At 43.4% G+C, this 14,092-nt stretch overlaps 1 protein-coding gene across 2 annotated transcripts in view; it reads left to right on the top strand.

Annotated features, from left to right (window-relative positions):
• The first annotated feature begins 791 nt into the window (after nucleotides 1-791).
• Nucleotides 792-14,092, top strand: part of hemk1 (HemK methyltransferase family member 1) — a 126,794-nt gene continuing 113,493 nt past the window's right edge. For both annotated transcript variants that reach the window (XM_087994083.1, XM_087994082.1), the window contains exons 1-4: nucleotides 792-858; nucleotides 4,320-4,846; nucleotides 12,649-12,740; nucleotides 13,769-13,862. In XM_087994083.1, coding sequence (XP_087850209.1) covers nucleotides 4,574-4,846; nucleotides 12,649-12,740; nucleotides 13,769-13,862 — 459 coding nt within the window. In that variant the 5' untranslated portion in view covers nucleotides 792-858; nucleotides 4,320-4,573. The remainder of the gene's footprint in view (nucleotides 859-4,319; nucleotides 4,847-12,648; nucleotides 12,741-13,768; nucleotides 13,863-14,092) is intronic.

Raw genomic sequence — 14,092 nt, 5'->3', positions numbered from 1 at the left:
GGGCGGGGCCGAGGTGGTGAGGGCGGGGCCAAGTGTGGTGAGGGCGGGGGCCGAGTGTGGTGAGGGCGGGGCCGAGGTGGTGAGGGCGGCGCCGAGGTGGTGAGGGCGGGGCCAAGTGTGGTGAGGGCGGGGCCGAGGTGGTGAGGGCGGGGGCCGAGTGTGGTGAGGGCGGGGCCGAGTGTGGTGAGGGCGGGGCCGAGGGGATGAGGGCGGGGCCGAGGTGGTGAGGGCGGGGCCGAGCTGGTGAGGGCGGGGCCAAGTGTGGTGAGGGCGGGGCCGAGGTGGTGAGGGTGGGGCCAAGTGTGGTGAGGGCGGGGGCCGAGTGTGGTGAAGGCGGGGCCGAGCTGGTGAGGGCGGGGCCGAGGTGGTGAGGGCGGGGCCGAGGGCGGGCCGATGTTGGGAGGCGGGGCGGAGGCTGACGGGGCGGGATCTAAGCTTCTGGAGCGGGGCGGAAATGGAAGTAGCGAGTGAAGGGGCTGGGACAAAAAAATGAAGATGCGAACCCCCTGAGATGCGGGTGGGCGGATTGCGGAGGAGGGCGGGTAAAGGGCGGTGCCCTCAGTGAGGCGGGGTGGGTGGTAGGGAGTGGGCGGGGCTATTGGGGCTGGGGCGGGGTGGGTGGTAGGGAGTGGGCGGAGCTATCGGGGATGGGGCGGGGTGGGTGGTAGGGAGTGGGCGGAGCTATCGGTGATGGGGCGGGGTGAGTGGTAGGGAGTGGGCGGGACCATTGGCGAATGGGGCGGGTGGATGTTAGGGAGTGGGCGGGGTTTTTGGGGAATGGGGCGGGGCCGCGCCAATGGTGGGTGGGGCCCAACCGCCGTTTCTCTGCCGCCGCCATCTTGTCAGCCGGATTTGGAGGTGGGATTCTAGAACTTTCTTCTCCCCTCATTACTCTTCACTTTCTGCCTCTTCTTCCTCCTTATCTTTCGCATCTCGGCTCCCTTCCCTCGCAACCTTCTCTTCTGCTCGTCATAAAATAACTCCAGAGTCACCCTTCATTTACACGTGGAGACACCTTCACACTAATCCAACTCACTCACAGTGAACATCCCACTTTAGTTTTTTAAATCTTTTTTTTCTTTTTATTTTTACCCCCCTACAGTACCACCTAACTGTGGTAGTGCTTATTTTTTCCCCAGCACCCATGGTGTGTGTGTGCAGGTGTGAGGCACAGTGAAAGACACAAAGTGCACCAATCTTTATTCAGTTTCCACCACCAGGAAGATAGGAAAACACCCGGGTGGCCAGTGACAAACACTGCCCTTCACATCAAAGGGCAGTGCTGTGTGATCAAAACAGTGAAGGGGAGGGCAGGGACTAAATCAAAATAGAGTTGGAGGGAGAAATGATGCACTCCACTCCCTGCGGCGCCCACCTCTCCCTGAACAACTCCAGGGTGTTGGTCGACACCGCGTGCTCCTTCTCTAAGGACACCCGGGCCCTAACGTATCCGCGGAAGAGGGGCAGGCAGTCGGCCCTAACGACCCCCTCCACGGCCCGCTGCCTCGACCTGTTAATGGCCAGGCCCAGGAGCAGACCCACGAGGAGGTCTTCAGACCTGCCCTCCTTCCTCCGTACCGGGTGCCCGAAGATCAGGAGCGTGGGACTGAAGTGCAACCAAAAGCAGAGGAGGAGGTTTTTCAGAAAAACATTCCTCTTTAGATCTGTCTGTCAGGGTCCCCTGATTGGACCAGATTAACAGCCTGAGTCAGGCATCTCATATTCCATGAGGTCCACCTGGTTACAATCACTATATCCCTTCCCCCAGGAGTCCGAGGACGTGGGCCGGCTGATCTCCATCGGGGTCATCCAGGGGTTGGTGTGGTGTCTGGTGGTCAGGATTGGAGGCAGATATAGCTGTGTTGGTGTGGACAGTGCCAACAAGAACAGAAATTACCATCAGCAGTACCCCCACATTGGTGGGAATGGCTGGGTAAACCTTAGTTGGGTTACACGTTAACTATGCAGGGTCTTTTGTGGGCTCAGTGTTCTTAATCATTGCTGATGCCCACACAAAGTGGCTGGGCATGTACAGACTTCATTCTTCAAACACAGCGACGACTTTATTCTTCAAACACAGCGACGACAGTACAAAAACTGCGAGCAAAAACTCCCATATGTGTTGGTTACAGATCTACCAGCAGGCAGTTTGACTGTTTCCTAAAGTTGAATAGCATTCAACATATAAGGAAAGCTCCAAACCATCCATCATCCAATGGTCTGACAGAAAGAGCAGCCCAAACTTTTGAAGGCATGCTTAAAGGAACAGCCTGCAGCTTCACGAGATGCCAAACTGTCCCGGTTCCTACTTGACTATAAGACCACCCCTCATGCAACTATTGGTATAGCTCCAGCAGAATTGCTAATACGGGGAAGACTCCACACCAGACTATATCTGAGCTTCCCAGAACTTTGGGGTGGGGGAGGGGGTTAGGGTGAAACGGCATCAACAACAGCAATGCTGGTCACAAGACTGCTAAGCAAGACCGGGTTTGGTGTCGGAATGACTGGAATGGCCCTGCATTGGTAAGAGACATATTTGATGCAACATCAGGTCCACTGACATAAAGTTCAACTAAGTGCGACGGTCCTGAATAAGCATGTGAACCGCAACTCCAAACTTGCAAGTGGTGCGGGAGTAAAATGTGCTGGCTCCTTGACTGCCTTTCTAAAGATTCTGTAACCTGTATTCTCCATCTCTGTCAAACTTTGAAGATACCTCAGAATGTGAGTTGGACACTGCGAATGTCACTGCCTCAATGCCTTTGCTGCCTGAAGAAGAAAATGAATTTCTTCGAGATGCTGCAAATGCAAGAGATCAGCTACTGTGCGTCACATGCTGCCCATTTCAGAGGAGGAGTTGAAGGAACCTGACCCAGTGCTAAAGTGTGCTAGGAGGAGCTATAAAAAGAAGAACCAGCCTACATCCTCTGACTCAGAAGGGAAGGGATGTAATGTTTGTAAGAAGGTCAGACAGGTGGACCTCATAAAATATGAGTTCCCTGATGGTGACTGTTAATCTGATCCAATTAGGCAGCCTGGCTGACAGATATAAACTTGAGTGTCAAAAGTTCTGTTCACTCTGAGAACTGTCTCTGAGAGAGCTGGACCAGTATGAAGGTCTCTCCGTGTGTAAATAAAGGTTGGCTTGTGATGGGATACTGGCCTATGTGGAGTTATTTCAAATATAACTTTCAAGAATTAAATTGGATCCAATTCCCCCTCTCCATCTAATCTGTTAGATGTTAACTTTCCCTAGCAGCAACACGTATAAAATAAGCTGATTATTTCTTAGAGTCTCTGACACATTTGAGTTTAGCCCAATATAGGATTCAGAGATCTTATGATTTTTTTGTCACAAGAGAGCATACTGCAGCATGCTTGACTCTTGTTTCAGCAGAGGTGATATTTGACATCTGTCTGTTGGTCTGTTTGCCTATATAAAATCTTTAGGGGGTATTTTATTTTAAAGAATGCTGTAAATTGTCTTATTTGGAAAGTTGTGGATTGTCTCAGCTGCTGAGATTAATATTGCAACAACTATCAGAGCAGAGCTTTCAGAACAGATTGTTGGATGTAGATTGGCCTGTTCTCATATACTTCAATTAGCCAATCACAAAATGGCACTTACCAGGGCCAGGAGTAGTCACGTCTAAAGTGAGGTATTGTGTAGAATTTGGAAGCTTGGAGAGTAGAGAATGGTGATGTTAATTTAACGAAAAACAAATTCAAGTATGTTAAGCTGTGGTAAAGCAAGAAATATTGTAACGTGAAGCACTTTAAAATCACTATGACTAGTGTTAAATTATATAAATGACTGTCACTATTCTACTTAGTACACATTACAGGTAGTTCTTCTATAATGCAATAATTGTGATCTTGTGCAACCCTGCATTATAGAAAAATTGTGCTTTAGAGTCAGCGCTTAAAGTGTTGGCAACGCACATTTTAAAAGTTTGTGCTTTAAAAAGTGTCCCCAATTCGTCAATCGCTTTACAGTAAATTTGCGCTAATGAAACGCGTGTTATAGCAGAACAACCTGTAGTTACATCAATTAACTTCTAGTATACTGCAAGGAAAGGGAAGCATTCTTTAAGGCCATATATTTTAGATACAAAAATAGAAATTACATGGAAAATCAGGAGGTCTGGCAGTACCTTTTGAGTATAAGCTAAGTTAAGGTTTTGGATCCAGTGACCCTTACTTCAAAACTGAAGCATTTTAGATACTTGCAGTGCACCATAAATTTGCTTAGATATACCTTTCAAAATAAAATGGGAAATTTGTTAAACCTGTCTAATTTAATATCTTTTTCTCAGATTTTCCACACATGAATTGGTCTGGTTAGCTACACTGTTTCAATGAGACATAATTCGAATTCCATCCACACTCAATGGACTGACATGAAGGATGACAGGAACAGTGCAGACCAAAACCCACGGTCCAAATATGAGCTCCTCGTGCAAGCTAAGCTTCTCCTAACTAACAATTCAAGAAAATTTGTGCTGAAAAGACTCTACTTAAAGCAAGGCAGGACTGTGGGGAGCATTAAGGAGGACCTCGGGCAGCCAAGATGTGGTGGAAGATGTTCTCAGCTTGTCGTGTGCGCTTGACATCACGTTTCAGAATAAAACCACATTGTTATTGTCAAAGTGAAGACACAATATTTTGTGGGGCTGTCTCTTTTCTAAATGCTGTTCCCAGAAATCCTTGTCGATTTATACATGACAAAATTACGGGATTTAACTGCGTGACCCATTGGCAAAAGGTATTTGAACAGAATGGAATATCAGAGCCACAGCAATCAAGTGAACATATAATATCTCACGTGCTTGGAGGAAAAACAGTTAAGTATCAAACAGTTCAGCTCTGGGTGAGGTAACTTAGAGATTTATGTCTGTTGAAATGCCTTAAAGGGACAAGGTATAAGATGCATGTTGAGGGATTGAAGAAAATGAAAAGAACATGATGGTGACCCATAAAAAGGTGCTGGATGTTGAGGGAGTGTTAGAACATTTAAGCTATGCAGCTCCTTGGAGTCTGTTTCACCATCCAATTTAGCTGTTAGATCAATTGACACAGCCCTTGAGGTTGAATTTGAGTTTGCTATGCTATTCAGTAATATCTTGCTTGCTTTGATTATGGTGTTAACACCACTTCCCTGCATCCTCCCCATAATCTTTGACTCCCTTCTTGATCAAAAAATTCAAAAATGTTCAATGATTAGCTGGAAAGAAAATTCCAGTGAAGAAATTCCTTCTTATTCTCTGCTTTAAATGGAAAGTTCTTATTTTTAAACTATGCCCCACAGTTCTACGATTCCTTCACTGAAGAGACATCCTCTCAATATTTCCTTGTTATGCCCCCTCAGAATCTTTTATGTTTCAATAAAATCACTTCTAAATTCTTTTAAACTCGAATGAGTATCAACCCAACATGTTTAGCCTTCAAAATGCAGTTCCTTTATCCTAAGAATCCATTGAGTGAGACTTTTCTGAATTGTTTCCTATGCAAGTATATACCTTAAAATTAAGGAGACCAAAATTCCAACTCCACGTACAGTCTCACCAATATCCTTGCACTGTAACATTAAGACTTCCCTGCATTTATCCTCCATCCATTTTGCAACAAAGGCCAACATTCCATTTGCCTTCCTATTACTTGTTGTACATACATGCTAATTTTTATGGTGATGATCATGGGGTCTAGGTATATGCTGTCAACAAGCACCAGCATCATAGTGTCAATGCCAATAGATGGCGATATGACAACATCTTGGGCTGTGATGCTCGCCTTCCTGCTGCTGATGGTCAAATCAAATATTTTACATTTGTGAGAGACTTAATTTGCTGCTATAGCTGTTCTTCAGCAAGGAACCTTAGAGCAGCATTGTCAACATATAACAGCTCTGTGATGAGGACTTGATGGGCATTTGCCTTGGATCTCAGACCAGCAAGGCTGAATAGGTTTCCATCAGTTCTAGTTTGTATCTTGTCCTCTGTAGATTAGGTGAAAGCAAATGGAGCAGAGGAGAAAAATATGCCCAAGATTCTTGGTGCCACAATATACTATTGTTTGACCCCAGTATAGATTCCATTGTGCTCTACCTTAGCTGACCTCATCCATCATAGAAAGAGAATATTACTTTGAGTAGTTTCGACAAGCAGCCAGCTTTTTACATGAGCTGAAATAGACTACTTCTGCTCATGTGCTTGACTGTTATGTTCCCTCTAACTTTATTTCCTTCTGCGTGGACCTTCAAGGTTCATGTGTGTCAGCAACTTCTGAAAACCAAACTTTGTTATCTCCAGCATAATATTGCTCCAGCAGCCAATGAACCGAGAACATCATACCAATTGTAGATCCTCCACTTCTGAAACCACACTAGGATTCAGGATAAAAGTGTTCATTCAGAATTTGCAATCTGATAAGAACAATGCAATAATTGTTACAATGACAGCAATTCCCATTCAACAGGATCATTGTCTTTCCATCACACAAGTAATGCTATGCACCTGCCAAACAAGTACCATCTCAAAGAAGAAAATTTAACCTACACCTATTGACATGCAGTGGTATTACCATTGGTGAGTCCCTCACTGTCAACATCCTTGGGATACAGTTGACCAGCAACAATTTTTTAAAAATTCCGTCATGGCATGTGGGCTTGACTGGCTAGACCAGCATTTATTGCCCATTCTAACTGGGCCAGCCATCTAAATACTGTGGCAGCGAACGTAGTTCATGAAAATAACTCAACACCAGCTTTTCCAGGGCAGTAAGGAATGAGGCAATGAAAGCAACTCACACAACATCTTGTCAACATCTTTGCAGCATTACAGATAGGAACCTCAGCAATGGGCTCATCAATAGCTGGCTGAGGTGGTTAGCCTTATGGACAAGCTGCATCTGGAAATATGGCAACTGAGGATGTAGTGTACATATTGAATGGGCTGGGATTTCACATTGGAATGGATCTGCTGCTGCTGGATATATATCTGCAGAGCTCTAAATAGGAAAACCAGCTCTAAAGTTGCTCAGGCATCTTACAAATTGGAGTAATTCATGTACTGGCTGAATGAATGGAAAAATAGACAAGTACTGCAAACATTTTCTACCCTACAACTTCCTTGTAATTTCTATGTAATATTGGGCTAGATTCTGAAACATATTTGTTTAATAACTTGTTCCTCCTAAAGAGAAACATCAGCTTCAGACATTATCTGTTTATGGATGTAGGTTTGCTTGCTGAACTGGAAGGTACATTTCCAGACGTTTCGTCACCCCACTAGATAACATCTCTGGGTTGGTGATGTCATTTCCTGTTCTTTATCTCAGGGGGTGGTAGATGGGGTCTAACTCAATGTGTTAGAAACCAAACATATAAATAGAAAGCAGGAATCAGTAGCAGTGCTTCGCACGGCAGCCCACTGAAGATGTTACCTAGTAGGGTCAAAACATCTGGAAATGAACCTTCCAGCTCAGCGAGCAAACCTACATCCAGAACCTCAACCTGAGCTACAAATCTTCTCAAAACTCGCTACTATTTTTTATTATCCTTGCTTTTTCCCAAAAATGCCCCTCATAATTACCTAATGATTTTTCTTCCATATTCCAAGTTTTTTCACCACAACCAAGTGCTTTCGCAAAGGCTATACTGAGCTAACTCCTCTCTGGGTGACAAGGTGGCTTAGTGATTAGCACTGCTGCCTTACAGCACCAAAGACCCAGGTTTGATTCCAGCCTTAGTTGACTGTTGGTCTGGAGTTTGCAGGTTCTATGTGGGTTTCCGTCAGGTGCTCCAGTTTCCTCCCACAGTCTAAAAATGGTGCAGGTTGTGTGGGTTGCCCTGTAGCGTCAGGGTATGCAGGCTAGGTGGATTAACCATGGTAAATGTAGGGTTACGGGGATCGGGGCTGGATCTGGATAAGGTGCTCTTTGGAGGTTGGTGCAGACTTGATGAATCAAATGGCCTCTTTCTGCACTGTAGGAATTCTACTCCATACCACATCCTAAACACAAATAAATATGCTTGGGACAGTGCCCTCTTTCAGCAGGGCCTAAGATATCCATGCAAATGTTACTGTTTCCAATGCTGGATGAGTTATTGTGGTGTTTTGCCCATGGCAGATGAGTTAGTATCTTTGCTAAGCTCCTTCCCTGTGGATTCTTCAACCAGCTCTGCCATGTGAAATGGGTTTTCTGTGGTGTTTGGAACTTCCTCAGTGACTGCATTTTCCTTGACATACAGCTCAGGATTGTGTTCCACTCACCTTCCAACTGTTTTTGTAGTCATTGTGATCTTGACCTTTTTATCCAGCCACTCTTTTTCAGTGGAGCTACTTTCTTTGATAATGGGCCCTGTGGACTTTTGCTGTTACATACTTCTGGCATCCCTTGTGTTGAATGACTTCTGGATATTCTGGCAAAACTTGTGAGCATGGTCATCAGCATACCTCCTAAGCAGTCTGTTGGACTTTACGCAACCCTTAGCCCACTTACAGTCTCCTTGCTCATACATCTCATTTAATTAAGGTGAGCAAATTGGTTTTAATCACAAGTTCCTTCATAGTGATGTTAGCCTCATAAGAGTCTGCATTTTCTGCTCCTACCTTCCATATGTTGAGAATGTAGCATTGTAATTAGTATCTTGGACTATGTTACATTTGGATTTTGCATTCTATGTGGAATGTAACATGACTATGTTACATGTGCCAGTTCAGTTGTCAAAAATGATTAGTTTTATATGGGTGGGCACTATGATTGATGTTGATATAAGATTCTTTGAATAACAATCTTCAAGTATTGCATGCGCACCTTGGTGCCAGCCAGGATGTGATCTATATTACAGTGAGATCTATAGCACCTACTTGTGTTGAGAATTCTATTCAGTGAGTCACATCTGATGATCAGGTCTAGCAGGTGCCAATGCCCTGATTTGGATATTTCTCAGACATCTTGTGGTATGATTCCTTCTAATAGAAGGTGTCCATTACCTAAGGTTTACGATTGTAGAAAAGCTTTAGTGGCTGTACATTCTCATTTATCTTTCCCTGGTCATGATGCCCAAGGCAGGCAATCCATGCCTCATAAGACTGCAATTGTTCAGTCAATAAAGATGTTATACCATAAGGATTCTGCAGATTGAGGTGTAAATCTCTTCATGGAATTGGTATCTTCTTTATGTAATGGAGCACTGCATTGGCTTGTAGATAACCATAAAGTTAACTAGAACAAACAAAGAAAAAGCTGAAAAAGCGCAGTAGGTCTGGCGTAATTTGGAGAGAAAAACAGTAAAATTTCAAGTCTAGTATGAGTCTTTTTCTGGACAAAAGAATGTGAAGTTAACTGGCTTTGCTCAAATTGAGAAGTGAATGAACACAGTCTGAACCATTTGTAGGGCGTGCTATTTTTAAGAGCTTTCCCACAGAAAAACTTGCACCTATCTCATGTGTCTCCTTTGAACTGTTTCCCTGCCAGATGACTGTGTTTATATTTCAGTCATCTGCTCTCACTCTGCTTGTTCTACAGTGTGGGTTGGTGTCTTGATGTTCAGAGTATCAGGTTCGATGTTGATCACAGCTGTTTTGTACTCATTATCAACCAGTTGAAAGTTGTCTGTCAATGCTGTGCGCATTCAACTTTCATGTTCCACTTGCCAGTGAAGAATTGTCATCTTCCTTCTTTTCATTTATTTTCTTGCTGTGTCTTTGATTGGAGTGATGCATTCTGTCCATTTGATGAACCCAACTCTTAAATGCTTCGATTACTCATGTAGCAGATGTACCTTGATGGGATAGCATCTCAGTTGCAGAAACTATCTTACTGGAAGTAGTGCTGGATGATCGGACACAGTGTTTCTCCTGCTATTGGAGACAGCCTGATGCATCACTTCTTTATGCCAGTCAAATTGGGGTTATCACTTGTAATTGTTTTACTTAGAGTCATAGAGATGTACAGCATGGAAACAGACCCTTTGGTCGAACCCATGCCGACCAGATATCCCAACCCAATCTAGTCCCACCTACCAGCACCCGGCCCATATCTCTCCAAACCCTTCCTATTCATATATCTATCCAAATGCCTCTTAAATGTTGCAATTGTACCAGCCTCCACCACTTCCTCTGGCGCTCATTCCATATATGCATCACCCTCTGTGTGAAAACGTTGCCCCTTAGGTCTCTTTTATATCTTTCCCCTCTCACTCTAAACCTATGCCCTCTAGTTCTGGACCCCCCAACCCCAGGGAAAAGACTTTGTCTATTTATCCTATCCATGCCCCTCATAATTTTGTAAATCTCGATAAGGTCATCCCTCAGCCTCTGACACTCCAGGGAAAACAGCCCCACCCTCTTCAGCCTCTCCTTATAGCTCAAATCCTCCAACCCTGGCAATATCCTTGTTATTTTTTTCTGAACCCTTTCAAGTTTCACAACATCTTTCCAATAGGAAGGAGACCAGAATTGCACACAATATTCCAACAGTGGCCTAACCACTGTCCTGTACAGCCGTAACATGACCTCCCAACTCCTGTACTCAATACTCTGATGAATAAACGAAAGCATACCAAACGCCTTCTTCACTATCCTATCTAACTGCGACTCCACTTTCAAGGAGCTATGAACCTGCACTCCAAGGTCTCTTTGTTCAGCAACTCTCCCTAGGACCTTACCATAAAGTGTATAAGTCCTGTTAAGATTTGCTTTCCCAAAATGCAACACGTTGCATTTATCTGAATTAAACTGCATCTGCCACTTCTCAGCCCATTGGCCCATCTGGTCAAGATCCTGTTGTAATCTGAGGTAACCCTCTTCGCTGTCCACTACACCTGCAATTTTGGTGTCATCTGCAAACTTACTAACTGTACCTTTAATGCTCGCATCCAAATCATTTATGTAAATGACAAAAAGTAGAGGACCAAGCAACAATCCTTGTGGCACTCCACTGATCACAGGCCTCCAGTTTGTAAAACAACCCTCTTCCACCACCCTCTGTCTTCTACCTTTGAGCCAGTTCTGTATCCAAATGGCTAGTTCTCCCTGTATTCCATGAGATCTAACCTTGCTAATCAGTCTCCCATGGGGAAGCTTGTTGAACGCCTTACTGAAGTCCACATAGATCACATCTACCAGTCTGCCCTCGTCAATCCTCTTTGTTACTTCCTTTCCAGGGTGCAGTATATGACAATCCCGAACTTGCCAAATAGCAGGGTGTCCACCCTTTTGACCTCCCTAAGTGCATCCCAAGGCATGCAAATCAGTGCATTCTGTTACAAGAGTTGCAGGAAAAATGACCTATTTACACATCAGTCCATCTTTCAATTACATTATAGTTTCTTTTTCCTCAGCATTTACTCCCTTAGTCTTCACCTCTTCTGAGCTATTTGCTCAAACCTGAAAAATAAATTTGTGAATCCAGGGCATGACCACGTATCATTAGGCCTGCACATTATCTTTGTGCCACCATGAGAAAGCAAGGCTGAGAACTGTCTGATGGGCAAACAGTATACTGTTGGGGAGATGTGTACATTTAGTTCTCTTTTTCATAATGTAGCTAGTCAGCAGTGGAGGTTGAAAATGAGAAATAAACTAGTATGCCAAAGTGGAAAGCTTTGCTAACTGTCTTTCACCCATATACCAGACACATCATATTGATCTGCTGGTACCCTGAATTACAAAACTAAATGCTATAGCCCTAATGGTCACCAGTCTGACCTGGAAGTGAAAGATGTGGGCAAAGCTTGCACTCTTTTGATGGGATCAATTCAATGTATGAAAGGCCCTTAAGTTGTTGATTCGTTTTAGCTCAAAAGGAGTTCATTCAGCCCTTCCCATCCATGCTATATGTCCATTTAGCCATACAGTCATTCTATATGTTGAATCATTCCTATGCCTCCTTATGAAGTATGAAAGTAGACATAAATCCTTTTCTGTGTTTATTCACAGAATGCAGTATTACATATATTTGCTTCCATCTTCTTACCTAGCAGTCACTATAAGTACTCTTGGTCGTAAATTAAACAGTGACCTTCATTCAAATACCTTAACAATGTACTTAATATGTCGCAAACACCAATCCTCTCTTCTAGCCCTGTAGCCCTGCAAATCGATCTTGCTCAAGTGGCCAGTTTTCTTTTACCATCATTGATTATCTCCGCTCCATAGACAGTGAATTTGCAACTTTCAAAAGGAGTTTGAATAAGCACATAAATTGAAAAACATTTGCTGAGTTATGGGGAAAGGACAGGAAGGTGAGACAGGTTAGATGTTAGATGGCATTATCAAAGAGCTACCATAGGCACAATTAGCTGAATGGCCTAAGTAAAAACTGAAAAAACTGCAGATGCTGTAAATCAAAAACAAAACTAAAAAGCTGGAAAAGCTCAGCAGGTCAAGCAGCATCTGTGGAGAGAAATTAGAGTTAATGTTTCGGGTCGAGTGACTTTTCCTCAGAACAGCTGAATGGCCTCCTGTGTTCTATTATTCAATTCTATAAATGTATTTTCATATCTAGAAGTGAATTCATTCAGCTGCAATACTTTTCTATAGTGTATTGGCATCAGCATGGCAGTGCAGTCACAGTAAGTATATTTATTTTTAATCAACAACAGTGTTCACTTTTTATTAACTGTTTTTCTGTATCCTCCAGATTCACAACCTTACAGAAGAGGTCCTGTCACATCCACTCACTGCAGAGCAGAAGCAGATAATCTGGAATTTGTGTACAAAGCGCTTACACCAGTACGATATTTTAAATATATTTTTACAGCTCCCTTTTTTTATGTTTTTCACATATAATTCATTTTCACTTATTTTCATCTTAAACACTGTCCACTGCAATTTTATATTATTTGTCAGATAGCTCGGTAACGAGCTCAGCCAAGGTCTTTGTAGATATCAGCGACTGACCACCGTTGGGATTCATCTAGCATGTTTTACTTCCCTCAGTGTGTGAAAGCTCCTCAACTCTGTATCACATCTTCAGAGGGCAGTTCTGTAATAAGGATGTCCACATGTGTAATATGAAAAAGCAGAACTCCCTTACTGTGCAGGGCATTGGTGCAGTAGAGGTACAATGGTAGCACTTATGGTTGAGCACAGATCACTGTGGGAATTCCTCATTTTTAGTCGAACTGACAACACAATGTCCAACATCAGATGTGATTCTGCAATTGGACAACATTTACTGGATAATCTGGAGTATGCAAAGTTGTGTTGACATCCAGTTTCAGGGTTTCTGAGGAAGGGTCACTTGCCCCGAAATGTTAACTCTGATTTATCTCCACAAATGCTGCTAGACCTGCTAAGCTTTCCAGCAATTTCTATTTTTGTCTCCCAATTTCAGATGGTCAGTCAGGCAGGCAGTCTGAATATCTTGCATGTACTGGAAGCTACATACATTAGTACACAGAACATACATACAGTGCACCTGTTTCAACTCAGTAGGTGACAGTCATTCATTTCTTAGGACAATCCGCGGTTCAGTTAAAGTCAACCTGCATTGTTTAAAATTGAATTGAAGCTGGATAGTTAGTTGTCAGTCATCACTAACTGTTGCATTCTCCGTGGCAATGGCTGCTAAACAATTAACACTTCTCTCATGCAGTGTAAATATTGATTTTTTCATTGAATAACATTCTTGCAAATTGTCCTAATGAGTGCAAGATGGAAGTTTTTGACAAAATATTTCTCTTCTTAGCAGTGCCCAATATTTTAACAATTTTGTAAATGGTTTAGTTTGCAGCATGTTCTCTTTTTTTTACTTCTAGCATGCCTGTGCAGTATGTAATCGAGGAGTGGGACTTCTGTGATCTGACCCTGAAAATAAAGCCACCAGTTTTTATTCCCAGACCAGAAACCGAGGTAAACCGATGCATTCAATCACAAAATCACCTTATTGGTTTGCATGATGGTGCACTTGTACTCCATTCATTGAGTTACCCTACATTTTCATATCCATAAATTTAGCAAAGGACTGTAGCACTTAATGTGGGATGTCACTCAAGTTAAAAATGTTGTCACTGGACTTTCTCTTCTCACTGTCACTGCTCTGCCACGAGTCATTTATTTTTCTTCTGTTCTCTTGGCCTCCT

This window comes from Chiloscyllium plagiosum, unplaced genomic scaffold (assembly GCF_037043375.1).
Source record: "Chiloscyllium plagiosum isolate Xiang-an unplaced genomic scaffold, Cpla_swu_hap1 HiC_scaffold_14, whole genome shotgun sequence".
NCBI classification, from domain to species: domain Eukaryota; kingdom Metazoa; phylum Chordata; class Chondrichthyes; order Orectolobiformes; family Hemiscylliidae; genus Chiloscyllium; species Chiloscyllium plagiosum.
The sequence above is the reverse complement of the archived record's forward strand: the minus strand, read 5'-3'. Positions and strand labels throughout refer to the sequence as shown.